At 46.1% G+C, this 27,717-nt stretch overlaps 1 protein-coding gene across 1 annotated transcript in view; it reads left to right on the forward strand.

The window, feature by feature from the left end:
• Positions 1-27,717, forward strand: part of LOC138562817 (neutral amino acid transporter 9-like) — a 344,011-nt gene that overhangs the window by 121,816 nt on the left and 194,478 nt on the right. Inside the window, exon 4 of the mRNA XM_069642796.1 lies at positions 25,615-25,718. Within this exon, the coding sequence (XP_069498897.1) occupies positions 25,615-25,718 (104 nt within the window). The remainder of the gene's footprint in view (positions 1-25,614; positions 25,719-27,717) is intronic.

The following is a 27,717-nucleotide window of genomic DNA, read 5'->3' on the forward strand; positions in this document are numbered from 1 at the left end:
ATCGTCCTCCCTGGCCAGTCTTAAGGTTTTCTTTCTCCTAGGACGACAAAGGAAGAGCGGCATTTTTCCCCTACCATTGATATAGTGGGGTGGCATATAAATTTATAGTCAAAACATATGAACATGCACATTTCTTTTTGCATTCAAAAACAAAAACTCCCACATTGAGAAACTCAGAATTTGATAGGCGATATGTAGGATATTTTAAGTTAGAACTGAATTAATCAGAGATAGTACCCTCTAGGATTACCGAGGACTCCTCCAGTTGTTGCAAAGTGTGCCTGGGATGGCAACACTTCAACTGGTTTATATGAACCCACTTGTCTTCCCCCTCTGCCAAACCGCCTTTGGGGATGCGGATCTTGTAGGCCACAGGGGAGATCTTGTCTATAATCTCATAAGGTCCCTTCCATGTAGGCAAAAATTTTCGCTGCTTGGCCTGGTTCCTTTGGAAATTGTATAGATAGACCCGGTCCCCCACCTGATATTCCTTCCTGGAAGTTTTCAGGTCATAGTGGGTCTTCATACTCTCAGCTGATCTTTCTAGATTCCGCTGAGCATAGGCAAAAGTATGCTGAAGGTGTTTCCTTAAATTCTCCACATACTCATGAGTTGTGGAGGCATTTATCAACGTTTGCTCTTGGGCTCTGTAGAGCAAATGCTGAGGAAGCACCATCTTGCGTCCAGTCATCAACTCAAATGGTGACATTTTGGTTGCAGATGAAGGGGTAGATCTGATGGCCATTAGGACCAGAGGTAATCGGATATCCCAACTTGGCCCAGAATCTGCCACAAACTTTTTTAAGATGCTCACAATGGTTCGGTTACATCTCTCTACTGCCCCAGAAGAAGCTGGCCGGTAAGCAATATGCAACTTCCTTTTGACCCCCAGTATCTCCCACATCTTTGTCATCACTTCACTGGTGAAGTGGCTACCTCTGTCTGACTCAATCCTTTGAGGTAGACCAAAACGGGAAAATATGTGGTTAATCATCAAGGCAGCTGCCGTTTCTGCCTAGCAGTTTGGGGCTGGGAGACATTCCACCCACTTGGTAAACAAGCATGTCACAGTCAACATGTACTTATTCCCCCTAGCAGAGCAAATCACGTGGCCTACAAAGTCGATTTGCAAATCTGACCATGGCAGTGTCATCCTCCTCTTTTGGAGGGGTGCACGGTGCGTGAGGGATGATGGCTGAAATTGTGCACACACAAGACACCCCTTCAAGTATTGGTCAAGGTCCTGCCCCATGTGTGGCCAGTATGCAACCTCTCTTAAGATTTCCAGTGTTGTGTGAAACCCCCTATGACCGGCGGTGGCCGCATCATGGGCGTGACTTAACATCAGGCTTCGGAATGAGGTAGGAACCACCCACTGATCGTGGCCAGCTTTGGATTTCCTTACCAGCAAACCGTCTTGGATTTGGAACATTTTTGGACATTTCATCAACACTCTTAGGTCCTCTTTCCCAATGTAATCGGTATCCGTCAGGGGAAAGTTCTCAGGGTCCTCAAGGTGTTGGTAAAACTTACCAATAATTGGAACCCCCTTCTGAGCTGTAATCAAATCAGCATCAGGGGTCTCCTTACTCCATTGTGCAATTGAAAGATCATTGTGAGCATTTGTCTGGGACCTAGTGATAGCAGTGACCTGGATTTCCCCCAACAGGGACTCAATCTCAATTAGATCCCCTTGGATGGCCCCGGTTTTGGCCAGCTGATCAGCTAAGTCATTTCCAGTTTTGTCTGGTCCCTCTACTTTGGAATGACCCTTGATCTTTTTCCAATAGATGGTCATCTCATTCGAGGTGACCAGATCGTCAATGTTTTGGATCAACTTCCCATGTTTCAAGGGTTTGTTGTTAGCACATAACATGCCTCTGGTTTTCCAATTAACCAGGTGCTCCACAAACCCGTTCCGTACATAATCTGTCATGATCACTGCTTCCAAGGAGCCAGGACCAGCCCAACGTCCTTGGAAGCAGGCCCCTAACCCTAATCCTAGGCACCAGCCGGTCCCCACTGGGACCTTTTGGACCTTGTCCTGGCGCCGGTGGCACCAGGCTCATCAAAACCATCGGTCCCGGCACTGGAAGCGCCGGGCTCATAATATGTGTGAAGATGCTTGGGTGGACTTACCTGCAGCAGACCATGCTGCTTACTTACCAGCCACTTAGAAGTCCTCTGTGAACAGGAACTACTTTCTTACCTGGGTGGGGCAAGCTCCACTCCCTGGATACAGCACTGGAACTCTTCTGGAACTGGAACTCTTTTCTTACCTAGGCGGGGCCGTGGAGGAAGACGCCTCATCACTCCAAGGCTATTTAAACCACACCCGATAGATGAAACGTGCTTCGCGTTATTCTGCATCTGCAGCAGAACGCTCACCAAGTCTGTTCCAGCATTTCTTCTTTCGATCCTGAACCTGCAAGAATTATACTTACCATTCCTGTATCCAGTCAACAGCAGCACCTGCAAAGAGAAGAAACAACAGGTTAGCAAGGCAACAACCTTTACTCGCAGTGCTTACTCACCTGATCCATCGGCTGCGGCCTTTTCTTCATGCTGCACCTCCGCCTGTGAAGACAAAAGCATTGTGATTACTTACCGGCACTCCGCGAATTCCGGAATTCTTCACGCTGCACCTCCGCCTGTGAAGACAAAGGCATTGTTATTACTTACCGGCACTCCGCGAATTCCGGAATTCTTCACGCTGCATTGCCGCCTGTGAAGACAAAAGCATTGTTATTACTTACGGGCATTCCGCTGACTCCGGCGCTGCAACCCAACTTCTGAAAGACAAAAGAAGAGACATTAGACAGGTATTCACTTACGCTCATCGCGCTCGTCGCAATAGAACGCCTGCCAATACTCCGGCGTCTCTTCAGCACGAATTAAGCTGCAAGGGAAAAAGACAGTTAGAGCGCTTGCATTTACTTACGCATTTCCAGGTGCTCACTCCATCTTCCATTTCAAGAGTCCTGCAAGACAAAAGGGAAAAGCATTATACAGAGTCCTGTTCAATATTAACGTGCCACGCACCTAAAGACTATAAAGACTAAAAAGGTGTCTGGAAACTCACCGCTCGTGCAGTTAACGACGGTAACGATCCTCTGAGTTCAAGAGGCGTATGTTTCACCAGTGAAGGAACTGGCAACGGCACCCTGCATCAGACGCAGATGGAGAGTCCAGCATTAACCTATCTAAGGTGAGCACGTTGACCTAGGGGCTCTACGGAGAAGCTAGGAAGAGAGAGAGAGAGAGGGACATTCAACAACCCAGACCATTAACCCCCATATTTTTTTACCTGCAGAAACCACACCCTACGAGTTCGACACACAGTGAGAAGAGGTTCGACCCCAGAAGCCAATCGAGTCCAGCACATCACTTTTCGAGTCACAGACACCTTCCTGCCAAGACCAGCGCCTCCGTGGGAATCAGGTGAGCGTTACATAATCAGAATCTGTGATTATGACCAGTTCGTGGAGTTGATGTTGGACAGCAGTGAGGATGGCTTGATGCACAGCCATCAATTCTGCCACCTGACTACTTCGGGGACCAATTTTGTATCCAGCGGAGGGTTCTGGAAACTCCTTCACCCATGCATTCCCTACGCCAGCCACCAGTTCTTTCTCCCCGTCGTTGTCAACATGGTAGGAGCATCCATCCACATAGACAGTGGGCATTCCCTCACACTTGTCTTCTTCAAAGACTTTGTGTGGGGAATTAAGGTATGCCTCCGTGTTGTCCTTGATCTTTAGACTTTCGTCCTCGAGACAGTTTTCTCTGGCACAATCATGCAAGTCAGCCAGACCTTGCGCGAGGGGACTCTTCCTGTTTTGGCCATATCTGACCTCCACAGATAAGCCTTGCATTGACAGAATCCAGGAAGTAATTCGGGAATTACTCACATTTCCGGCCCGGATTCTGTCACTTTGGAGATATTGCAGAGGCTGGTGTGGAGTCTCCACTATGATGTGTTCCCCCTGGATAAACGGGCGGTAATTCTTCAATGCCCACACCGTTGCCAGGAGTGCCTTCTCACAATCGTTGAATTTTTCCTCCACAGACGATAAAGTTTTGCTCGCATAGGAGATTACTTTATTGAACTTGTCATGCTTTTGGTATAATACCGCCGTCAAGCACGTATTAGAGAACCCCGTCTCCAGGAAGAACTCCTTGTTTCTGACAGGGTAAGCTAGGCAAGGCGCTTATGAGAGGCTTCTCTTGAGTTGTTTTACCGCCTCGGCTTGTTCTGGACCCCATTCCCACTTGACCCCCCCCTTCAGGAGATGAATCAGGGGTCTGGTGATCTCTGCGTAGCCCTCAATGAACTTTCTGCTGTAATTAGTCAGTCCAAGGAGGCTCCTTAGTTCCCGCAGAGTTGTGGGGTCTTTCAGTTTCTGAAGTGCTTCCACTTTCTTTTCCTGGGGACAGAGACCCTGAGGAGTAATCTCATCCCCAAGAAATTAACACGGGTTCTACACCACTGTGCTTTCTGAAAGGAAAGCTTTGCTCCGGCGGCCCTCAACTGCGTCAGAACATAACGGATCTCCGCAATGTGTTCCTCCACAGATGAACTTTTGATGAGGACATCATCTACATAAGCCAGGTTACCCCTTGCACCCAGGTCGGGCATGGCCTTGTGTAGGAAAATGTTGAATTCATTGCCGGAGTTGAGGTATCCGAAGGGAGTCCGGGTCCATGTGTACTGCTGGCCCCCAAAGGTAAAAGCCAGCTTGTATTGGTCCTCCCTACTGACAGGCACAGTCCAGTATCCATTGGTCAGGTCTATTACAATGAATACCTGTGACCCCTGGATCGGGGCCAGCCCTTGGTCAATGTAGGGCAGAGGCCATCGGGAAGTATGGACCCGTTTGTTGAGCTCCCTGAGGTCGGCGCAGAGTCTCCACTGGCCGTTTGGCTTCAATATTCCCAGCACCGGATTATTGAAGGTGCTGTGAACTGGACGGATTATTCCCCGGGACTCGAGGTTCTTAATTATTTCAGTAAGGGACTCCATGGATGCGAGAGGCAAATGATATTGCTTCACAAACACTGGAGTCTTGCCAGGGTCTGTGGGGATTGTTGTTGTGTGTATGTCGGTGCGGCCACAGTCATATGAGTCTACCGAAAAGAGATCTTGGAAATCCAAGAAAACTTGTTTCAACTTTTGCTTTTGTTCCAGAGTCACACAGGCATCAGCTAGGTTGACTCTCTCTTCCACCATCTGCCTGAAGCCTGGAAAGACTTCTGGTTTGGCTATCTCAGCGGCCTCCTCCAGCTGGGTGGAGAAGTCCCTGGTCAGAGTGCTGATTTGGACTGGAGGCTTCAGGTGGGAAAGGCAGCCCTCATGGACCTGGAAAATCATCTCATCCCTCCTGAAGTCACAAGTCACATCTTCCTTACCATAAGGGCAAGAAGTGTACACCAGGAAGTTCCCCCCATGCCGGGTAAAAATCCTGTCTGGTGTTGTATTGTCATCACTGTCACTGTCAAAGCTGTCCTTGGGGATTGGCCCTACCAGTTCATTACATAAATCGATGGAAAAATGTCGGTCATCAACCGCCATTCCAATAATGGTGCCTGCGGCTAGAGTAATACTCTTTAAGTCACTGTTATCCACCTCTATTAGAATGGTGTCATGTTCTATGTTGACTAATGGAGTTGGGTTTACCCCCAACCCTTGCTGTTGGAGAGAAGCGTTTAGATGTATGTAAGCATCAGGGTTTTTCAAATGTTGTCCTCTTTTAGCTTTCACTTCCAGGGAGAATTGTCGGGTCCTTTCTGGGATGGTGACTTCCTCTTTGATCTGAATTTCAACTGCATAAGGTAGCAATTGAGCTGACCTAAATGCTTTTTCTGGATCATCAAAGCCCATGGGATTATCCGCTAATCGGAACCAAGCTTTGAAGTTTATTAGGTCCAAACTAATGGCAAAGCGATTGAGAATGTCACTGCCTAAGTAAAAAGTGGCAGTGACGTCTCGCACGACCCAACAATTGTGGACTATGCTCTTGTTGCCAATGGAGATTTTGAGCATACACCTGCTTGGCAGGAGATGTTTGGAATTGGGTGCTTCCAGGTCCATTTCCCATTTGTCTATCAGTTTGAATGTGGGAATGGCTGGATCTTTTGGGAGTTGGCGGAACATGGCTTCGCTGATGAAGCTCTTACCGTTGTTCACACACACTCGAGCGAGAACAGAGTCCTTCCCATCATTTAACTGAACAGGGATGAAAAACTGCTCTCCAATTTGCTGAATATCAGCCAGGCTCTGAGCTGATTTCACATCTTTCTGGACTATAGGAGGGGGAGTTTCTGATTGTGGATTAGTATAGAATTTCAGAGTGTTTCCTTCCAGCGTGGAATACCACTTTAGACTGGAAGGAAGGTTGATTTTCAGAAATAGAGAGGACCCCCCATCACCAGTCTGTTGTCCGACTGCTATTACTGTCACGTCTGGAATTTGGTTATTCTGGAAGTGGAATTCTACTTGGTCAGATTTTTGTTCAACCATGTGGCATGTGCCGTTTAAACTAACATGGTTGACACTCTGTTTTAATTTTATGGGTCGGCTAGTCTGGGTCCAGAGGACTTGTTTACACAATCTATTAGGGGTGACAACTTTCTCAGGAGGTCATTCCCTAGTAAACAAGGGGTGCCCTCTGGAGTCACAACTATGACCGGGTGTTTCAACTTGTGTCGCCCAATTTTAATGTCCAAATCTGCCGTCCCCTCGACGGGAATTTCCTTCCCGTCAAAGTTCTGGAGTTGTCCAGGAAGTGAGGTGAGAGGAATTTGGTAATTCCCTCCCCTTCCTGCATTCAGTTCATCAAAGGCCCTTCTGGACAGAAGGGTAGCTTGAGATCCCGTGTCCACCAGCGCTGAAATCGTACCCTGCCCCCGTACTTGTACCGGGGCATAATATCTTCCCTCCTTCTCCTCAAGGGGGCACAGATAATGCACATTTCTGGACAACTGGTGGGCCAACCTTCTGGTTTTGGACATTGCAAGAGAAGAAATTTGGGCAGAATTCTGTGGCGAGCCTTGGGAATCTGAAAGAAAAAGTTGGCAACTGGAGATCAGAGCCATTGTGGGTTCCCCTGGTTGCGGTTCTGGGCCGCCCCCCCCTTTTTGGAGGCAGTCATCAGGATGGGTTTGAACCAGGGGATTTTGGTATTGTGGGTTCTGGGATGAGATGATGGGCGGCGGTAGCTCAGTCTCCATATCTCCCCAGTCTGAATTGGCATCCCTTGGGACCCATTTTTCCTTGGGAGGAGTTCCCCCATCTCTGAAGGAGAAGGTCCTTTCCCCAGGATCCTCTGAGGATCCCTCTCCCTCAAATTGGAAGACCTGTACCTCCTCCACAAAGTGGGTCTGTTTGGGTCCTTTGTTTCTCCTACCCCCCCCTCTGCTCCTTGGGAGGCGGGCTTTCAGGGGCAGGAGATTTTGTTTCCGGTTCCTGGTTTTCCAGGGGCTGTTTACAAGTTGGGAAGGAAGTTTCCTCCAAGGCTTTACACCCCCCTTCCCCTTGTGCCTCCTCCCTGGGAACCGGTGTGTTATCGGGGTGCTGCCCCCGTCATTGTTCTGGAGCACCAGGTCCAGAGTTTGGGGCATTCTGCGGTGGCATGCTCATCTGAGGGTTCTGTTGAGCCCTCAGTATGTGACCCAGATCCCGTGCCATATTTTGGACCTGGCGCTCTAACTGGGAAACCCGCTCAGGCTGATACGGGGCTCTATTTTCTCCCCTAGGCTGATCCCGGGAAGGGTAGCTATCCCTTCTCTGGTAGTACCCCTAGTTGGGAAGATTTTGGTACCCCTCCACCCTTGGCCTCCCCTCTCCCGGATTAGGTTGTCTGGGCTCAGGGAATTGGGGAAAGAAGGATGGATGATTTTGGGGCTGGAAATTGGGTGGATACCTGGGGAAAAAGTTCTGACCAGGATTTGGAGAATTTCTGCCCTCCTTGGGGAAGTTAGGAGGGAAGTTCCCCGGGTCAGGTGCTTGGCTGGATCCCCCCCCTTGGGCTGGAGGAGTCCACACATAACCCAGGATTGGTCTGTTTCCCTTGTAACGGGGACTTACATAGTCAGGAAAGCGAGGGACCTCATTTGTGGGACTACCTCTTTCACTCCCTGTCTGTGACTGGCCCAAGGACCTTCTGGGCCTAGCATTATTAGGTGCAGGTAGGTTTTTAGGCCCCCCCATCTCCAAATCCAAAACGGGGGTGACATTTACCTCTGCCACCTTGGCAGCAGCAGGGGTGCTGTTGGTTTTGGGATTTTTCTGGGTATTGCTTTTATTTTCTATGGGCTTCTGCACCTCATAGATCCGGGTAGCCTGTTTAATGACCCAGTCTAAAGATCTTTTCTCATGAAAATCTCTCACGAGCTGGGTCATTATATATTTGGGCAAGGCATGGAAAAATGTATTGACAAACTCTCTGCTGTCTGTGCGCACCCTTCTGGTGGTCTGCGCAAAGGCACGTTTCAGTTCTTGCACAAATTCTTGTGGGGCCTGATCCTCCCCACATTGCAAATTGTAGGCTGCCTTGCGAGCCTCTTGGGAATTTCTGTGAACAGAAAAATGTTTTAATATGGCCGCCCTATAGGTGGACCACCTTGAATGATTTTGGTCCTCCAGCCCCGCAAAGAAACTGGAGTACTCTGGGGAGAATGTCCACTTTACATATTGGATACAGCTTTGGCTGTCATTCAAAGGAAAAGTCTCCATCATTTGCTCATAGAGCTCCAAGTGTTCCCAAACAGAGTACTTGGCGTTCTTATGATAAGGCGTGATGACACTCCTGATTGCCTTAATCTGTTTCAATGGGTCCTTAAGCAAGGCCCTTTTTGCCTTATTGGCCTTTTTGGTTCGGGTAACCCTGGTCCATTCACCCTCTGACTCAGAGGCACTGCTCCCAGAGGTTCCTGTCTGATCTTCCAGGTTTTCCCGGATTCTGCGAGCCTGGGAATGGCTGGCAGAATGTGGGGACCTGGTCTCCTGTGTCCTGCGCCGTTCAGAGGAGTCTTCAGATTCCTCTTTGTTGCCAGGATTTGATGGGTACCCCCCCCACTGACCTAACTGGGCAGAGGTTTTCAGGATGCCCTTAATGGGCCTACTCTCCTGGGGTTCCCCATTAAATTGCACTGTGCTTGGGTGCCCATACCCGGGTGCCTGCCCATCCATTCCTGGGAGGTACTGGCCTATGAGCCCCATGCTTCTGGCTGGATAGTAATCTGCCATCCCTGTGGCCTGGTGCTCATGTGCGCCAGGGGACATGGGGGTGGCAGAGTCCAGGGACTGAGAGAGATAAAGGCCTCTGGTACTAGGGCTCCTGAGGTTATGCTCAGGAGTTTCCCTTTCCCAGCGAACCTGGTCTCTATCCGCCCCTGCTCCCTGTTGCAATGCAAGAGCCTGCGCCTTCAGTTCCTCAGTTAAGGCCTTACTAGACTCTATCAGTCTCTCCTGCATCGCTACCTGTTGTTGGAGCCTATCATTGTGCTGGCAGAGAGCCTCATTCTCTCTCTGCGTTTCCTGATTGGTCCTGGAGAACTGGGCCAGTCTTTGCTGCAGGAGGGTTACCTCCTGAGTCCCCTCCCTACTGGCCTGCTCCTGTCTTGCCAGAGCCTCCTCCATCCTCCTGGTGTGCTCTAGCAAGTCCTGGTGTTCTTTTTGGAGGTCACCCAGTCCCTGGTGGGCCAGGTGGTTTTCTTCCATTTTTCTTCTTAAGTGGCAGACTTCCTGGCCTAAGGTGTCCCTTTCCTGACCAAGAGCTTGAATTTGTGACCCAAGCTTTCTGGCGCTCCTGATCAAACTCTGCCTGGGTATCCAGGTCTTTCAGGATCAGTTTATTGCTCTCCTCTTTCTCTCTGTCTAGTTGGATTTGCAGGGTGGCTACCTGCTCTGTGCATGCCCTGTTGAAATTGATCTGTTGCTCCAGCTTTTTCTGGCTCTGCAGTAGGGAGTCCAAACTGTCTTGGCGTTCCTTCTGCAAGGCCAGAATTCTGGTATCCTGGTCAGCCTTTTCCTGTTGCAGTATATCCATGTCCTCTTTTATTTTAATGATATACTGCCTACTATCATTTTCTGACTCCTGGCTCCTCTGCAGCCTCTGCTCAGAAGAGTCCAGATCAGATTGGGCCTTCTGTAATGCCAGCAGTTGCCTACTCGCCAGATCTTGGCCTTCAGTACATTTATCCTGCATGTCTCCCATATATAGGTACAGGTATGCCGCTATCCTAACCATCTTGTCTTGTTCATCCTTAGCTTTAGGAGCCATGTATAGTTCACTCAGGGCCACATGTAAGGGACCCTGATCTCTCCATATATCTGACCCTGTTTTAGTGACCTGTTGCGTGATGGCCTGCAACCAGACCATGCGGTCCTGGTGAGTCCACTCACCTCTCACAAATAACTTATGTAAGAAGTGCTCTCTGGCTATTTTCATGTCTACTAAGGTCGTCATTCTAGAGATTGGTCTCTGTCCTGACTTACAGAAGTTTGTATTTTATTTTTTTTTGCAAAACAGACCTTTTCCTTAGAGCGTTCCTTTGAGGAGTGCTTTACAGCGTAACACAGCGTGGTGATCCGACCGGATATGTGTATCTGGTCAGCTGGCACGCTGTATTAATCTGCACAAGTGATAGATCTAACGCAAACGTCCGGCTCGAGCCCCCAATTTGTAAGAGGATTCAATTCAACACTACAGCTAAGTCAATGCCTAGTCTGGGATACTGAATGGAAACCCTTATTGATATATCTTTACGTCCAGTTCATGCGTTCTGGATGACTACCCCTATATAACACCCCTCTCTTGGAATCCCCCTGACCCCACTGAGCCATGAAGTAGTTCTGTTTTGCAAGTTTAAAAGGTTTATTTGATAATTTAAACAATAGATATATATCACACTTTATAATAAATTAATAATTGAATATCACACTTAATCTGAGCAGTAATCAATAATGGATAGTCCGGCACTAGCACACTTCTTTATAATCAATGATGAGTGGTTATAGGATGGATAAGATAGCCACAATACTTTTATGGTTTCAAATGGATGCAAGGTGGAATGAAATTGCAGTACAGAAATACTCAATATGATTTCAACAAAACAATGTAATCACTTTTCTCTGGCAATCCACTCCCCCCTTTATGCAATGCAAGGAAATGGAAGGAAAGCACACAGTTCTCAGAAATGCAATCAAATGTAATTCAGTTCACCCCAGCAAGCTTAGACTACAGAAGTTTGAAACACAGGCCCAAAATGCTTTTATATGTGCTGGCAATGAAGTGAAAAATATGCTAAAATGCTTTTAATTCCCTCTAGAGGTTCAGGGTGAGTGGTATCTAGTTAATATTAGTCCAGGCTCACTCTAGCAATGATTCAGGGATGGTTCTTAAGAGGCAAACAAATTTTTAGCAAGGAAGCTGCTGTTTTCACACGTGGCTGGATTTTTAACCAAATCGCAAATCGCGGTAAAATTCGCGAGTGCGAGAATCGTGATTACGGCATAAGTATGAGGAGTAGGAAGTCGGTTCTAGGCTTGTTGAAAAGGTGGAATTCTAAGCTTTCAGAGGAAAGTTAATCCAGCTCCTAGCCCAAACGGTTCCAGAGATACGAACGATTAAATAAAGGTAGTTTTTCGGATTTGAAATTTTAAAAGTTCAAAGCGACAGGTTACAGCTTGCAGATAGAAAATGACAGGTGACAGCTTTGCAAATGACAGGTGAGAGTTAGGAGGCAGTTCTGGTTAGATTAAAATAGATTGAATTATATTATTTTAACTAAGAGATTGGTTCTGCACAGTTCTGCTAGGTACTCACAATATATTTAGAAATAGGCCTCGCCACGTATCTGGTCAGGTTTTGGACTGCACTCCGGTCTCGGCACTTCACAGTGATCTGGGTCAGCTCTCTTGTTCTGCTAACAGCGGTCTCCGGTTCAGCAGGTCTCTCTCTGGATACAACACTGCTCTCTGGCAAATGGCAAGAGTTCTTGCAAAGAATTCAAACAGCTCGCCTGGCTGTGAATAGTGGCAATGATTTGAGGCCTGCTAAAGAGGGATTTAGCTTGTAGTTGACCTCTCTGCTACAAATTCTGGAGTAAAGTCTTGGTCTCTGAAGGTGGATAGATTGAAGTCTCTATGTTGGCTCTCTGGAGGTTGATGGAGGTAAAGTATGGATTTTCCCGGCAGGGCGTCCCACAGCAGATGGAATAGCATGTCCTCTCTAACTTCCAGTGGCTCTTTTTATGTCTTTTGAAAGTGGGTGTGTGTGCAGCATCACTAGCCAGCCCCTCTCTCAACTGCCCATTGGTAAAGCTTTCCTTTCTCTCTTGATTGGGGAAAAGAAGTGGAGTGTCAGAGCGATGTCATTTAATGGCTTGCAGAAAGGACACTCCCCTGTCAAATTACACACAATCTATATTTGACCTAAAGACATACTTCCCAGATAGACAGTTGTTTGGCATTGCATACACACATCATGCTTTTACTGTTGGTAGTCCCTGTTCCAAATCTTGTCGTTTCTAGGAGCTTGGGTTAAAAAATGGCAACATATTTCACTTTTGGTCGGATTTACCAATATTGGATTTGTCCCCGCATTTACCCAAATGTTCGCAAAGCATGTGGGCATTAGGTGGTGGAGTGCCAGATTTTTAACATACATACATTTAGAGTAATATCCTCTTTTCCGCTAAAAACCCCCCTGAACATACCACCGGGTCCTAACACGTCTTCAAATGTGCACAGAAAAATCACAAGAATAATGATATCACTTATAAAATTTTCACAAGTCCGCTCTATGAATGATCCATCTTTTTTTTTTTTTTTTTTTTATTTAGATGTTTTAGTTTAATAATAAACTTTTACATCATTGCGATTTTTATAAAGAGGCAGGAATAAAAAGTGTTGTCATGTTTAAGTTTTTCTTCGATTGAGGTCGAGGATAGATGTTAGAAAGAGAACAATTGTGAATGTGTATTTGTTATTATTTCCACTAAGTATGGCATTCCATCTTTCGGATGTGGTCATTTGTTTCGTGTCTAAGTCAAAGTAAGAACCAAAGTTTTTCCGTTGAGCTGCCAGCGCCGTGCATTCCATGACTAGGTGGAAGATAGTCTCTGGGATTGTTTCTCTTTCACAGAATCGGCAGTGATTGTTTGTTTTAGAGATTTGATTTGTGATGGCAAGATAACAGTTTGTCGGCAGTATGTTCAATCTAATTTTCAGGAATGTTGATCTGATCACTGGGTCAGGGAATAGTTGCAGGTACGGTTGTGGTTCATTTAGTTTTCTGTTGTCCTTGTTGCAATATAATGTCCTTTTATACGAGTTTGTCTGTTTCATAGTTTGGATCCAATCGTTTTGTAAAAGTTTCACTTTGGCGTATTGAGGTCGGTTGATTAATAAATCATGAGATATTTCTTCTTTTTCCATTTCGATTACGATAGATTTTTTCCACTTTGATAGAACTGTGGTGTTTGTAGCGTCGCTCTTTAGTTTGAATATTTGAATTGCTGGTATATTATCATCAGACAGGATTTTACGATATATGTCCAGGCGTTTCCATCGTACCATGGAACTGATTGATTGGGTTGCAAGTTCGTACCTGATTCTTGGCATCGGATATGCCTTTGGCAAAGCTAGGATCTTACGCCAGAATATGGACTCAAATTTCATCCAGTTTACTTGGTGTGCATTCAACATTGCCTCAGAGCCATAGGTTATTACCGGGATGTATTTTTGCTTGTAGTATGCAATTATTGGTTTGAATGAACATTTTCCAAACTTTCTGTGTAGGATACAACCTTGACGCGCTAGTAGTTGCGCTTTTTGTTCAATTTGATTTAGCCATTCTATTTCTGTGGTTGATTGATTAATCGTTATGCCAAGATATTTGAATTTGGTCACATTTTGCAGCTTGATTCCTTTGATGTTAAACGTGGGTTGTTTTGCCTTGGGACGAGATTTTGTCAGTTGCATGACTTTTGTTTTGAGGATATTAATTGTTAAGTCATTTTGGGACATGTAGTCACTCAACACTGTGAGGGAATGTTGCAGACCATATGGAGTTTTGTCCATTAGGACAATATCGTCTGCATATGTCATAATCGGAACACGGGTTGAGTTGATTTTTGGCGGGTTTATTTGGTTATTTTCTAGATATTGGTCAATGGAATGATCCATCTTTTTAGATTTATGTTCTGGCCCCAAAGGGGTGTGGTTTCCCCCAGCACAAGGTTGAATTTCTGGTTTTTCCAGTTCTGCCAAGCCAGCTTGCTCTCACAGGCAGTGCTCCTCCCCTTTCCTTCCAGGAGGAAGCCACTTTTACGACCCCCATAATAAAACATTTGCCTGAGCCAGGACAGGGCTTTGTTCAATTTCCTGCAGAGCCCAGGTAATTCAATCAGAGAAATGTCATATCCCGTTTGGTGGGAACAGCAAAAGGCAGCTAGGCCTGGGAACACAGCTGTTGTGCAAGTCTCAACTCCTGTCGGGGGTAGCTGGTGGGCAGAATTCAGTTCCATTAAGCCAGGTTTCAGATAAAATGTCACTTTTTGTTCCCCAGTTTAAGTCAAGACAATTTTTACATATGCAGCTAGAATGCTGATTCTAAGTTCAAAACTATGACATTTCAACAGTGACAAACTATGTGACACTCAAAAGTAGGTCACTCAGTTAATTTAAACATTTTCGATTTTTGGTAGTTTTAAATCCAGTTTCAGTTAGGCTGCTGCAGACCTGCAGAGCTCAGCCAGTCCTGTTATGAACATTGAAGTCACTTCAGAATAAAGAATATAACTTTACATTGTATCCACCTCTCAGTAAGTCTTTCTTTGGCCTGCTTTGGGTTCACTTATTCAGTTTTACACAAAGGTCTGGTGGTTTTAAAACGCCGGCTTTCTGATAGTGGTGAGTACTGGTAATGCAACCATTTTGGGGATTTAAGAAAATGAATTCCCCACAGTTCTAGGTTGCTTTTGGCAATCAGCATTGCCATTCCCAATGGTTTCAGGCTACTGTGTGGGTAGTCCAATGGTGGTTTTAGGCAGTGCCCTTCTGTGCCCATAACATCGGCAAAAATGGGTGGCAGCCTATTCTTCATGCATTTCCCTGGGCATTTTCTGGGAAGCTCTGGCTATCATGATGTTTTCAATGCCAGTACTGCACAGTTTTTGTGGTAGGGCTCGGATGCATGGGTAAAAACATCCCACACACATGCTCCTGGCACAGCAAATCGACCATCCGGCTTGAATCCAAACTAATCAGCAAATAGAGGACCCGCAAACAATCCTTCTCTTGTCATGCACCCACACACTGGAATTCGATCCCGGCATCGGCTCGGAATTCCCCAACAATTCTCCAATTATTCAAATCTCTCAGAACATGGCTCTTTCAATAACACCTGACCAAGGACTAATTTCAGTGGACGCACATACCGAGGCACAGACCTCACAGTACTGTGCTACTCTTCAAAGATGCCAGTCCAAATGCTGGCTACCCACACTCTGTACAGCGCTCCTCTACTCTTGAGCTAAATCTGCGCTTTAAGCAATACAATCAAATATGTTGTAGGAGTGTGGGTCGTAGGATCTTGTGTAGTGAGAGCTTATCATAAGTGTGTCGTAACAGTGGGCTTCATTACAACCCTGGCGTTGGACCATGGTGCTACTAGCACCATGGTACATGCCGGATTCCGCCATGGTGGATGGCGGATTTACCGCCCCATTCCAAGGTTGGCGGGGCGGTAAATCCCCATTCACCATGGCCCCTTCCCCATTCCCACTTTTGGCCCATAGGGCTCAATGGGAATGGGGAAGGCGCTAATTACGGCACCGTAAATTACGGTGCCGTAATTAGCACCAAGGTCCCTTAGCGGGTTGGACTTTAACGCCTGCAAAAAGTAGGCGTTAAAGTGTGAATCTGGCGTTAAGGGTTTAACGGCGCCGCAGCCTTTTACGGCGCCGTTAACCCCTTAACGCCAGGGTTGTAATGAGGCCCAGTGTGTGTTTAAGGATCATGTGTCGTTGGAGTGTGGTAAGACGGTGTGTTGTTGGAGCAGGTGTTGTAAGAGCGGATGTCGCAGGAGCACTTGCGTGCCTCGTAGCGTGTGTATATATAAAATGTGACTTTATTCTGCTCATAAATTGGCTGATATTTGGGACACATTTTTTTTTTCCTATGGGAAAACTCCATGTTAAAAGCAAATCAAAATGCTATCAAAGTAACACCTTTTAAACTATGAAGATGGTATTGTGCAATTCTGAAAATGTGCAAGACCTTGCGGCTGCATCAAAATATTACTGTTGAATATTTCCAGATGTTTTCATGCAAGGGTTCGAAAGTTATTCAAAAAAGTTATTTTCTGAAAGTCCATACAGACCTTAACTATGCAAATAATACAGGTTCCTTCTGTGCATGTGTCATATTTAGATGCATTTAAAATGTTAATAACTTCAAATTATTTTTCAGTGCACCAATTCCAGATGAAATCTACGTGCATGCCAAAAATAAAGTACATCGAAGAGGCCAATTTAGAAATCATTTTTTCTTCTTTGAGAAAATTCCCTGTTAAAAACTGTTCAAAACGCAAAGTAAAAAAGATTTAGCTATGAAGCCTTTAATGTAAAATTCTGAAATGTTCAATGCACAGGCGGCTGCCTCGAAATATTACTGTTGAATATTCAAAACAGTCATTTTCTATAACTCCATAGAGAAGGGCCTCATGAGTTTGACGGTGCGTGCAAAAACGGTGGTAATGTTGTGGTAAAAGAGTTACCACCGCATTGCTGCCACTTTACTGCATCACCCAACTATTTTGGTGATGAGGTGGAGGAAAAGCCTTCAGCAAAATGCTTGTGGTAATTCCGCCACTTCACCGCTAAAAGAAATGGCAATTTTATCAGAATTAACTCCCGTGGTAATTCCACCAAAATCCCTATGGAGTCCTATGGGCTCCATAAATAGGGACTAACAGTCATAACGCCACTTGCAAACCAAGTGGTAGTAACTGTAATACAGTTTGGCAGTATTCAGCCAAACTCATCATGAGGCAGCTATGCCTTGAGCTAGTGCGAAGGAATAATATATGTATATATATATATATTTTTTTTTTACTTTTGTTTATTGGCAGAAGGTTAAACAGGTGCAGCACAGAGATAGCAGAGACAATCAAACATCATAATAGCGTACAGAGACAGTACATCATAATCATTTCAGACATTTCGGGGAGAGGAGAATTATCAGCGTAGAAAAGCATAGATGTCACGTTCCTCATGGTAGGTCGGCCTGGGCTGATGGGGGGGGTGGAGCTCCACTCAACCTTGTCTGTACTATTCAAGACTCTGACTATACATTTTTGGGGCACGATGGTAAAGGCAGGGATACTATATACTCTTCTTCGCACCTTTGTACCCAGGTGAGGGCTTTCAGCCACATTTGGAGGGTGGGGGGATAGCGGCGCTTCCAGCATTGTAATATGCATCTTTTGGCGACAATAGTGCTTACATTTAGAAATGTTGACATTTTCCTTTTTTATTTTCCCCAACCCAAATTCCACAAGGACACAAGGGCTAATGGGTTCAGGTCTACTGGTGATCCAATTATTTCTGAGAGCGCTTTGGCCACTTACACCCAAAACACCTTGAGCACTGCGCAAGACCAAAACATGTGCATATGATCTGCCTCATCTGATCTACATTTCGGGCATGTGAGAGTCAGGGTGCGTGTGAATTTCGCAACTCTGTGCGGTGTATAGTAGAGCCTGTTGAGGAGTTTGTATTGTATACAGCGGAATCTGGCACTAATGGAAACTTTGCGCGTGTGTGCACACATTTTGCTCCACAGATCCTCTGTGATTTCCGTTTCGAGCTCCATGGCCCATGCTTCCCGTGGTTTGAGGGATATATTAACTCCTTTTTCCAGCTGCATTTTGCACAAAGAGGATATTATGTCCCTACTGCCTGCGGAGTTTGCTATGTATTGGAGCTTGGGTGAGTCTGGGGGTTTGTCTGGGTAAGAAGGCCACATTGCCCGTACCGCTGCTCTAAGCCTGTAATATTGAAGCATCTCGAGCACTGAGTTGGAGTGTTCGGGCCGCCATGTTTGAGGGGTGATAAAGGTGCAGTCAGGGAATAGGTTGGTCAGGGCTCGATAACCCAGGTTTTCCCAGTATCTCGAGAGGTGCAGGTCGTGTATGGGTGTTGTTCTTGATTAGAACGCAGAATACTCCTCCAAGCTCTGATCGTGGTGGCCACCGGGTCTGATGGAGCATCTGTCTGGAGTGTGCGGTGGAGTAGCAGGGTCAGGATGTTGGTCCCGGCTCCTGCCAGTTTCTCTAATTTTACATGTGGGGGCGGGTTCAAGTGTGTGTACCAGTCGGTAGCATGCTGGGCCTGTGCCGCGTTCCAGTATAGTAATAAATCTGGGGCTGTGAAACCTCCTTTTTCATATGGTAGGGTCATCTGTAGCCACTTCTTGCGGACCGCACCGGAGTGCCACAGAAATTGGGCGAACTCAGAATGGAGCCGCTTGAAGTATTGCCTCCCAGGCCACACAGGCACGTTAGCAAAGATGTAGAGGAGCTTGGGGACCGCTATCATTTTTATTAGAGTGAGTCTGCCCGCAAGGGATAGAGGGAGATTGCGCCATTTGAGTATCTTGGACTCAATGAGCTGTGCTGTTGTCTCGTAGTTGTCCGCCAGCAAGGACGCTCTGGTTAGCGACACATGCACCCCGAGGTATCTGATGCCGTCTGGGGACCAGTGTAGCGGGTATTCGCACACCGGGTGTTGAGTTGCAATAGTGAGAGGGAAAATTTCTGATTTAGAGTAGTTGATAGTGAAACCGGAGTATGTGCCAATTTTATTTATGTCTCGGATGATCGGGTCCAAATGTGTGGAGGGGTTTCTGACATATAAAAGTACATCGTCCGCGTATAGTGAGATGATTTCCGGCGTGTCCTGTAGCCGAATGCCCTTATTAATGTGTCGATCCCGTACGTGATCAGCCATGGGTTTGATGGCAAGCGCAAAAAGGATGGGGGAGAATGGACATCCCTGCCGCGTGCCTCTGTGTAGCGAAAAGGGAGAGGGGGGAATAGAGTTGACCAGTACCCTCGCAAGTGGTTCTGTATATAGTAGCTTAATATAGGAGATCATATTTGGACCCACTCCCATTTTTGCAACACAGCCCATAAGTATTGCCATGAGACCATGTCGAATGCTTTTTGGGCGTCCAATATTACTGCCGCTGCATCAGCATTCGGATCAATTCTGGACAGCACGTTGAATAAACGGCAGATGTTAAGTGCCGTAGAGCGACCGGGGACGAAGCCACTTTGGTCAGCGTGGACCAAATGGGGCATAAATGGGAGGAACCTGTTGGCGATTATCTTGGCAAAGATTTTCGTGTCTGTGTTGATGAGGGAGAGGGGCCTATAGGATCCACATTCATCCGGGGGTTTCCCTGGGTTGGGTAGGACTATTATTACGGTTTCTTTTAGGGAGGGAGGGAGGGTATTAAACCGGAGTGATTCAGACCAGACCCCGTACAGTACAGGTGCTAATATGGCGACATGTTCCTGATAAAACTCGATGTGAGCCCGTCAGGGCCCGGGGCCTTGTTCTTGGGAAGGTCGGAAATTACCTGGACTAACTCGTCTAGGGTGAACGGGGCATCAAGGCAGTATCTGGTGTTCTGAGAGATAAGGGTCATGGGAATGCCTTCCAGTAAGTCGTCTAGGTCCTGGGCTGTGTGTTCAGGTTGAGGGCCATATAGGTTGGCATAGAAGCTGGTGAAAGTGTCAAGAATGACCTGGTCCGTCCAATGTCTTACACCCTTTTCATCCATTATACTATCAATACGGGTCCTGCCACCCGCCACCCGCGTCAGCCTGGCCAGAGTTCTACCCGGTCTGTCTCCTTCACCATATCTACGGGCGGCGATGGGGCGGGCAAAGTAACGCACCTCGCTTAAGGCATGTGACTCAAATTGTTCCAATTCAGTTTTGATCTTTGCTAGGGTTGCTGGAGCTGGCGTTGAGACGTGCTCTTGTTCTAGGGTTTTGAGCTTGGCTTCGGAGTTGTTTAGAGCCTGCCTGATGGTTTTAAGGACCCCGGCTTCCCTAGAGATACACATCCCCCTTATGTACACTTTAAATGCCTCCCAGCGGGTACTTTCTGTTGTGTCGGATGTATTGTTATTTTCAAAGAATGTGTTTACGTCCGTGAGGATCTCTGCCCTAAAAACAATGTCAGATAGGGCGTCAGATTTAAAGCGCCAGGCGGGTCGGGCTGAAAGTGTATTACCAAGTTGGATCTGCAGGAGTATGAGGGAGTGGTCAGAGAGCGTGCGTGGAAGGATTTTAATGTCCAGGACCCTGCCCACGTGGCTACCTGACAGGAGGACCAGGTCTATTCTTGAGAAACTGTTGTGCACAGTTGAATAGAACGTATAGTCTCTTACTTGGGGATGGAGCGTCCTCCACACATTGTGTAGATTCAGAGAGCTCATATGTATACAGAGCCTCGTGGCGGCCCGAGTTGTGGCTCTGCGAGTAGTGGTTGTTCTATCTAAGACATTGTCAAGTATGAGGTTCATGTCCCCTCCCCATATAATGGGTATCTCTATGTATTTCGTAAGGATGGCTATCATTGCATCTATGAATTCGGGGGAATTAGTATTGGGCGCGTAAGAGTTGACAAGCAAGCATTCTTCATTAGCCAAGGTGCAGTGTAGAATCACGTATCTTCCCTCTGTATCGATGTGGGATGTGTGGAGCGTGAAGTTAACAGATTTGTGAATGAGGGTAAGTACTCCCCTGGCTTGAGTTGAGTATTGGGTGTAGTACCTATTGGAACCCCAGGTGTGTGCCAGGTTCGAGGACAAGAGTTTCAGAGTGTGTGTCTCCTGTAATAGGAGTACCTTGACCCCATGTCTTTGTGCGTATGCCGTTATTTTACGGGATTTCGTGAAATTCTTCAGTCCTCGAATATTCCATGTCATTATTTTAATAGCCATGCAAATACCTTATGGGACGTCCCTGGTGTAGATTCTGTCTCTCATTCCCATCTTGTGTACTGCAGTGGCGTAAGAACGCCCCTCTGAGAAACCTGTTACAACCAACTTGCCATTTTGTACGTAACATTCCCCCCTACCATACCCCCACACTCACCGCCCTGTGTGTCTTAGCAGTGTATAGGTACCCACCCTTAGAGCAAACAACTGCGTGCCGTCCCCAACTTGGCAACGCTTGAGAACCCACCCAACAGGGGCTTAAATGCAAACAGTTCGCCTTAAAGGGCATTGCAGCTGCAATGGGGGCTGCCGTTACCGTCTGACCTTCATTAGGTATTACATTATTCGGATGATACATCGTCAATCCTTTGAACGGCTGATGAAACTAAGGTTACGAAGCAAGGACACTCATGTTGTAGAGTAGCAAGGACATAGGCTGAACTGCCTAAGACAGTGTGCAACAGTGAAGCTGAGCTTTGCAATGTTCGGACCCAGGGAGTGGTGTCAGAGTTAATTGGGCTAAGGGTGTATCTCCCACCGTAAGTTGTGCGCTCACTGCAGTGATATTAGGCCACAGTGGGCCCGCAGCAGGACAGCGAGGGGGGAGCCTTGAGCCCAAAGGTAGAGTCTACAGTAGGTCCACCACATCTATTGGGGTCAATTGCGGGAGTCTGGGAGTCCTGGCATTAGCCATCGTCCATCTGCTCCTCAGGAGGATCTACCAGTGGGATCTGTGCCTCAATGAACTTGACCGCCTCATTCGGGACACTGAAAAAGTAGAGTTTGTTGCGGTGGGTAAATTTTAGGCGAGCGGGGAAAAGCATTGCATACTCAATATGTCTTTCTCTTAAGATTTTTTTTTGCCCCGTTGAATTGTCGCCTCTCCGCTTGCACCGCCACCGAAAAATCCGGGAAAATCCTGATGACTTGTGAATCCAGCTCAAGTTCCCCTTTCTCCCTAGCCAGACGGAGTATATGGTCTCTGTCTTTATAACTTAGAAATTTTGCAATTATTGGTCTGGGGAAGTCTCCCAGTATTCAGCCGGGGTGCCAGGGAGCGATGTGCCCTTTCCACAGTGAAGAATGGTGAGAGTGAAGGGTTGTCAAGGAGGTCTTTGATGAGTTGTTCGACTGCAAGTTCCATGCGGCCCTTTAGTGCAGACTCGGGAACTCCCACTATTCGAATATTATTTCTTCAGGACCTCGATTCTGTCATGTGTAGCAGGTTTCCATTCCTCACCAGATATCATGGGTATCAGGGTTTCCATTCCTCACCAGATGTCATGGGTTTCAAGTATTCCATTCCTCACCAGATGTCATGGGTATCAGGGATTCCATTACTCACCAGGTCTCATTGGTATCAGGGTTTCCATTCCTCATCAGATGCCACGAATATCAGAGTTTGCATTCCTCACCAGATGTCATGGGTTCCGGGGATTCCATTCCTCACCAGATGTCATTTGTATCTGGGATTCAATCCCTCACCAGATGGCATGGGTATCAAGGTTTCCATTCCTCATCAGATGCCACGAATATCAGAGTTTGCATTCCTCACCAGATGTCATGGGTTCCGGGGATTCCATTCTTCACCAGATGTCATGTGTATCTGGGATTCAATCCCTCACCAGATGGCATGGGTATCAGGGTTTCCATTCCTCACCAGATGGCATTGGTGTCAATGCCCATTCCTCACCAGATGGCATGGGTACCATGGTTTCCATTCCTCACCAGATGGCATGAGTATCAGTGTGTCCATTCCTCACCAAATGTCATGGGTATCAGGGTTTCCATTTGTAGGTGCCTTTCCCCGGCTTACTACGTGTGAGAGAAAATGAAATAACCAACCCAACCTCTTTCGAGGAAGAAGGCACCGAGACCCGGCTGCAAGGGTTCAAAGGATGGTTTATTTCTCCAGCTAGGAAATAACCCACAAAACCCTCACCCCTCATTTACATTATGACAGGTTTATATAACAATTAAAGTGACTCTAACAAAAAATGCTAAATGGACCCAATTGGCCAGGCGGTATGGTGCTATAGGTGTATGTGACATCTCTTCCTTCTGGTTGGCTGAGTGGCTGACGAGATGACGGACGTCAGATATCTTGTGCTCCACGCAGGTCAGGGTCCGGTCACTGTGGTCGCTACCTAAGCTAATATGTTATTTTCGAAAAACACTAAATAACAAATTATCTAAAACATTTTATGCTACTTTTCATATTTCTACATAAGTCACACACAATGATTGTTGTCAGTACAATTGGGTCATTCGTGGCTTTAATTGGAGTCCTTGACCTTATTATGCATGTAAAAGAATCACATATCTTTTCAGACCTATTAGTACAAATAAAAATATATATTGTAGTAAGAATACTTTTTAAGGTTAGTAGTGGGTGTGTTGGGTGGGTTTCGCAGCCCAGGCGAGGGTCTGGCACTTGAAAGAAATACCTTACAGGGAGCGCAGGGTCAGGATAGCAATAAATTGTTCTAAGTGGGGGTGGGTGGCTTGCACGGTTATGTGGACGAACGAGCCGAAAGTGCTTAGCTCATCCTGGTTCACATGCCGGCTCTGCTAGCAGTGATCTCAGAGGAAGAAAACTGTATCATATTGGTTGGTGCAACTTTCTCCAGCTTCAGCGTGAGAATGGGAGTGCAGAGCTTTCCTTCGCAGTGGGAGTGCAAGGGTGGGGGCCAGCCAGCTGTCTGCGCGGCTTGTGTTTGTGTGTCTCTGTCCTTGGCTGCTGCGGTGGAAGGGGAGCTGAGCATTGCTGTACTATCGCAGTGAGGCCTGTTTACCCAAGATGGAGTCGAAACGGGGCACAAAAGATCGATGCCCCGTGTCCTGCTCAGTAGTCCCATCTATGCAGCAGTCAACCGTGGTTAACTTTACATAAGGGCAAGGGGCAATCCCACTACCGGAGGCACGTGGTCCAAACCTCGTACTAAGGAGTATACGGCGCGAGGGGGCCTGGGGACCCCTCACTCCCATACACATTCCTCACCAGATGTCATGTGTAGCAGGGTTTCCATTCCTCACCAGATATCATGGGTATCAGGGTTTCCATTCCTCAACAGATGTCATGAGTATCAGGGATTCCATTCCTCAACAGATTTCATGAGTATCAGGGATTCCATTCCTCACCAGATGTCATGGGTATAAGGGATTCCATTCCTCACCAGATGTCATGGGTATAAGGGATTCCATTCCTCACCAGATGTCATGGGTATCAGGGATTCACTTACTCACCAGATGTCATGGGTATCAGCGTTTACATTCCGCACCAGATGTCATGGGTATCAGCATTTACATTCCTCACCAGATGTCATGGGTATCAGAGTTTCCATTCCTCTCTTTGTGAGGGGATACTGAGTTGGGCAGGGTGCCCACATAGCCGATTGGCCCTCTGTGCCGGGAAGCACAGAATGCACACAGTCTGTACATTTCCCAAAATATAAACCATTTTTTGGCCTGATTGGTTTCTTGCTGGCATCAAACAGATTGGTGATCTTGGGAGGGATGGCCAATGGATGACCGCTAATGAATTAAGAGAGAAGTGGGATTTCTGGGGTCTGACAGATTCGTCTTACAGACGTATGAAGAGGTCTATTGGGGATGTTGATTGGTCTAATACCGTGGACTTGGATGTTTTTCTTGCAACTTCTGGTAACCGAGGTAGTGGCTTAGCGAGTAGAGTGTACAGGTTGATTGTGTCGAATAATCATGGTAATGATGTGTTGCGGAATGTTTGGAGTGCGAAGATTGGCTCTGAAATCACACCTGACTGTTGGCAAAATATGTGTAGAAATGTTTCCTTATGTTCTTTGAACCTGGGCGAAAGGACACGACAACTCAAGATTCTTAATCGTGTTTATTGGTGTCCAGAAAAGCTAAAAATGAGAGGAATGATTAATAGTGATGACTGCTGGGGTTGTATACACGCAGTTGGTTCTTTGGAACATATGTTGTGGAGTTGTGTTATAGTTTCTGGTTTCTGGTCTGAAGTTTGTGATGCTTGTATTCAAATTTCCGGTGGGGATCCCATCTTAGACTTCAAGACAATGGTATTGGGAGATGACTCTGAGATTTGTGATCTCAGCTTTGCCCACAAAAAATATCTTTTTAGGGGTGCCATTGTGGTCAAACGCTTGATACTTTGGGGCTGGAAAAGCAGGATTTCTCCTTTATTCGATGATTGGATAGAGTAAATGCACAAGCTTTCAAGGATTGAAAAATTGATTTATAAATTGAAATGCAAATTGTCTTTTTATGAAAAAATTTGGGGGAGATTTAATGATCTTTTTTAAAAAAAAGAAAGGTAAAAGGGGATTTTGGTTTTTCTTTTTTTTCTTCTCTCTTTCTCCTCAATACATGAATATGTTGTGATTGATGTTTTAAATTTGATCGTTATTCTGTCTTATATTGTAAATACTTATAAATATATTTTTTTTAAAAATAAAAAAAATATGTTATTGTTTTGACTGGAAAATTACACGGTCTCGAGAACATCTGTTTCCTCAATGTTGAATGAGTCATCTAATGTTCAGTTCATAATCCACTTTTTAATCTATCATTTGCCCTTTGTTTCCTGGCAGAATTTAGCGAGCACTTCCCGGTCATGAGTGGCACCATGATGCTGGCTTTCTTCATTCACAACTGTCTCTACACTCTAATGAAGAATAATGCGGCCAGAAAAAATGTAAGAGCGCCAGAAACCCTCCCATATCATAATAAGTGTTTACTATAAGAATACAGTTCAGTCTGATTATGGGTAAATATGGGCAAGATAATGGGCCTCATTACGACCCAGGTGGTCCGGAAATAACGGTGGCGGTAAACCTGCAGCCACCATTGTTTCAGGACCGCCTGAGTCCGACCCCTGCAGGCGGGAGGTGATGTTCCCGCCAGGTCTGACCTGGCGGGTTTAACACCTCCCGCATGCAGGCGGACGAGGAAACACCGGCAGCATTACGAGATGCTGCCGGTGTTTCCATGATAGGACTCAATGGGAATGGGGATTTACACCATTCCGCCTCCGTGATTCCCGGAAAACCGGGGTTGTAATGCCCCGGTAATTCCGGGAATCACGGAGGCGGAATGGTAATACGAGTCCGGCGGTAACCAGGTGGTTTTACCACCTCGGTTAACGCCGGACTCGTAATGAGACCCAATGTCTATAGCACCCTGCTGACCGTAAATATTTGTTAACCAGATAAGTCGACCCGCATTTTTAATTAGCACCCTTAGCGGGAGCCAGCCAATCAGGTGGCACGGAACGCAGGCTGAAACTGCTAATCTAAATCCGCATTCTGAGCCGCCTCATGGCCGGTTCCCCTGCCTGCCATCTTCCCCCCACCGACCCAGCAGTAATTTTCCCCCAATCCCCACTTACCTGATTGCTGCAGCGGTGGATGACGCTGACGAAGCTCCTGCAGCTTCTGTTTCCGCTCTGCTTGGTTGCCATGGAAAGTCCCTGCCTTCCTATTCCATGGCGGCCATGTTTGTATAGTATTTTCTTTCCATGAACAGGATGCTGCGAGGTGCCCATTCATAGAAAAAAAATACTTTCCAGTTATCCCGTCCCAACCCATGAGACAGGTGCTAATAGCATTAAGCACACGTTCCAAGTGCTGGATTGAACCTTTAATGTCCTGGGGCTGTTATGACCCGTTGCAGCCCTTGGAACGAGTGCTTAAAGCTTAATTATCAGATTTTGTAGATAATTTAAATGGAGTATAGCCTGTACAGTGAGGTTTAACTAATAAGGAAAAGTCTGCCAAACCTCTATGTAAGTAATCCGTGAAAATGAGTAAAACTCAATTCGATATGTGCACCAGATAGTTTAAAAAAATGATTCTGAAAACATTTATGCAAATATGAAGGAATAATTCAAAAAAGGTCTATTTGATTAAGATTTGTTTAGTATAGAAAAACATGGCATAACAACAATATACAATTATCAGGGATGCCTTGGGATGAGCGGTTGGCAATTATCAGTTGAAAACGGTATCTGTATTAGATCGTAGCCTAGATTTAGTTAAGCCAAAATTCACACAGGTCACAATAGATTTTCACAAGATATGTCAAGCAAGAGATCACACAGTGAAGGGCTAGTTATCACAAGTTACGCCAACATGTGGCCCGTGCATTGCACCAGGGCTGCTTTTTCAAGGCTTTGTTGTTATATCAAGGAGATTTCTGGGAAAATACTTAACATTTCATGGAGTAACACCTAGTAGTTTATGGAATGTACATGGGTGGGGAAACAAAATAAAACCAAAAGCAGGAGCATAGTTTATGAGAATCTTTTGTTATTTAGTTCTAATAAATGAACAGTAGCTCATGCTACAAGATATTTGCCTTACGATAATTTGTCAATTAAAATCCAGATTCATATTTTGACCTATGTTCTCAAGACTTGGTGATTTATTTTCCTTGAGTGGCTAGGCTTGTATGAAGAGTCGATTTGGGGCAGCGTAGATAAAACAATCACCTAATTAAGAATTGACAAATTCATAATCCTACTTGGGTTTAATAGAGATTCCAAGTCATCATAATTACTAAGGGCTTTTTAATCTCAAAATAGCAATTGTATGATTATAATGTTGCCAAAAGAGAGATTCACTAAAGGTGATCTTACTCCAATTATGTGATAATACATTGTTCTTGCTTACCGATTGTTTCAGTTTATAATCAAA

This window comes from Ambystoma mexicanum, chromosome 1q (genome assembly GCF_040938575.1).
Source record: "Ambystoma mexicanum isolate Mex_15411 chromosome 1q, UKY_AmexF1_1, whole genome shotgun sequence".
In the NCBI taxonomy this organism is placed as follows: Eukaryota; Metazoa; Chordata; class Amphibia; order Caudata; family Ambystomatidae; genus Ambystoma; species Ambystoma mexicanum.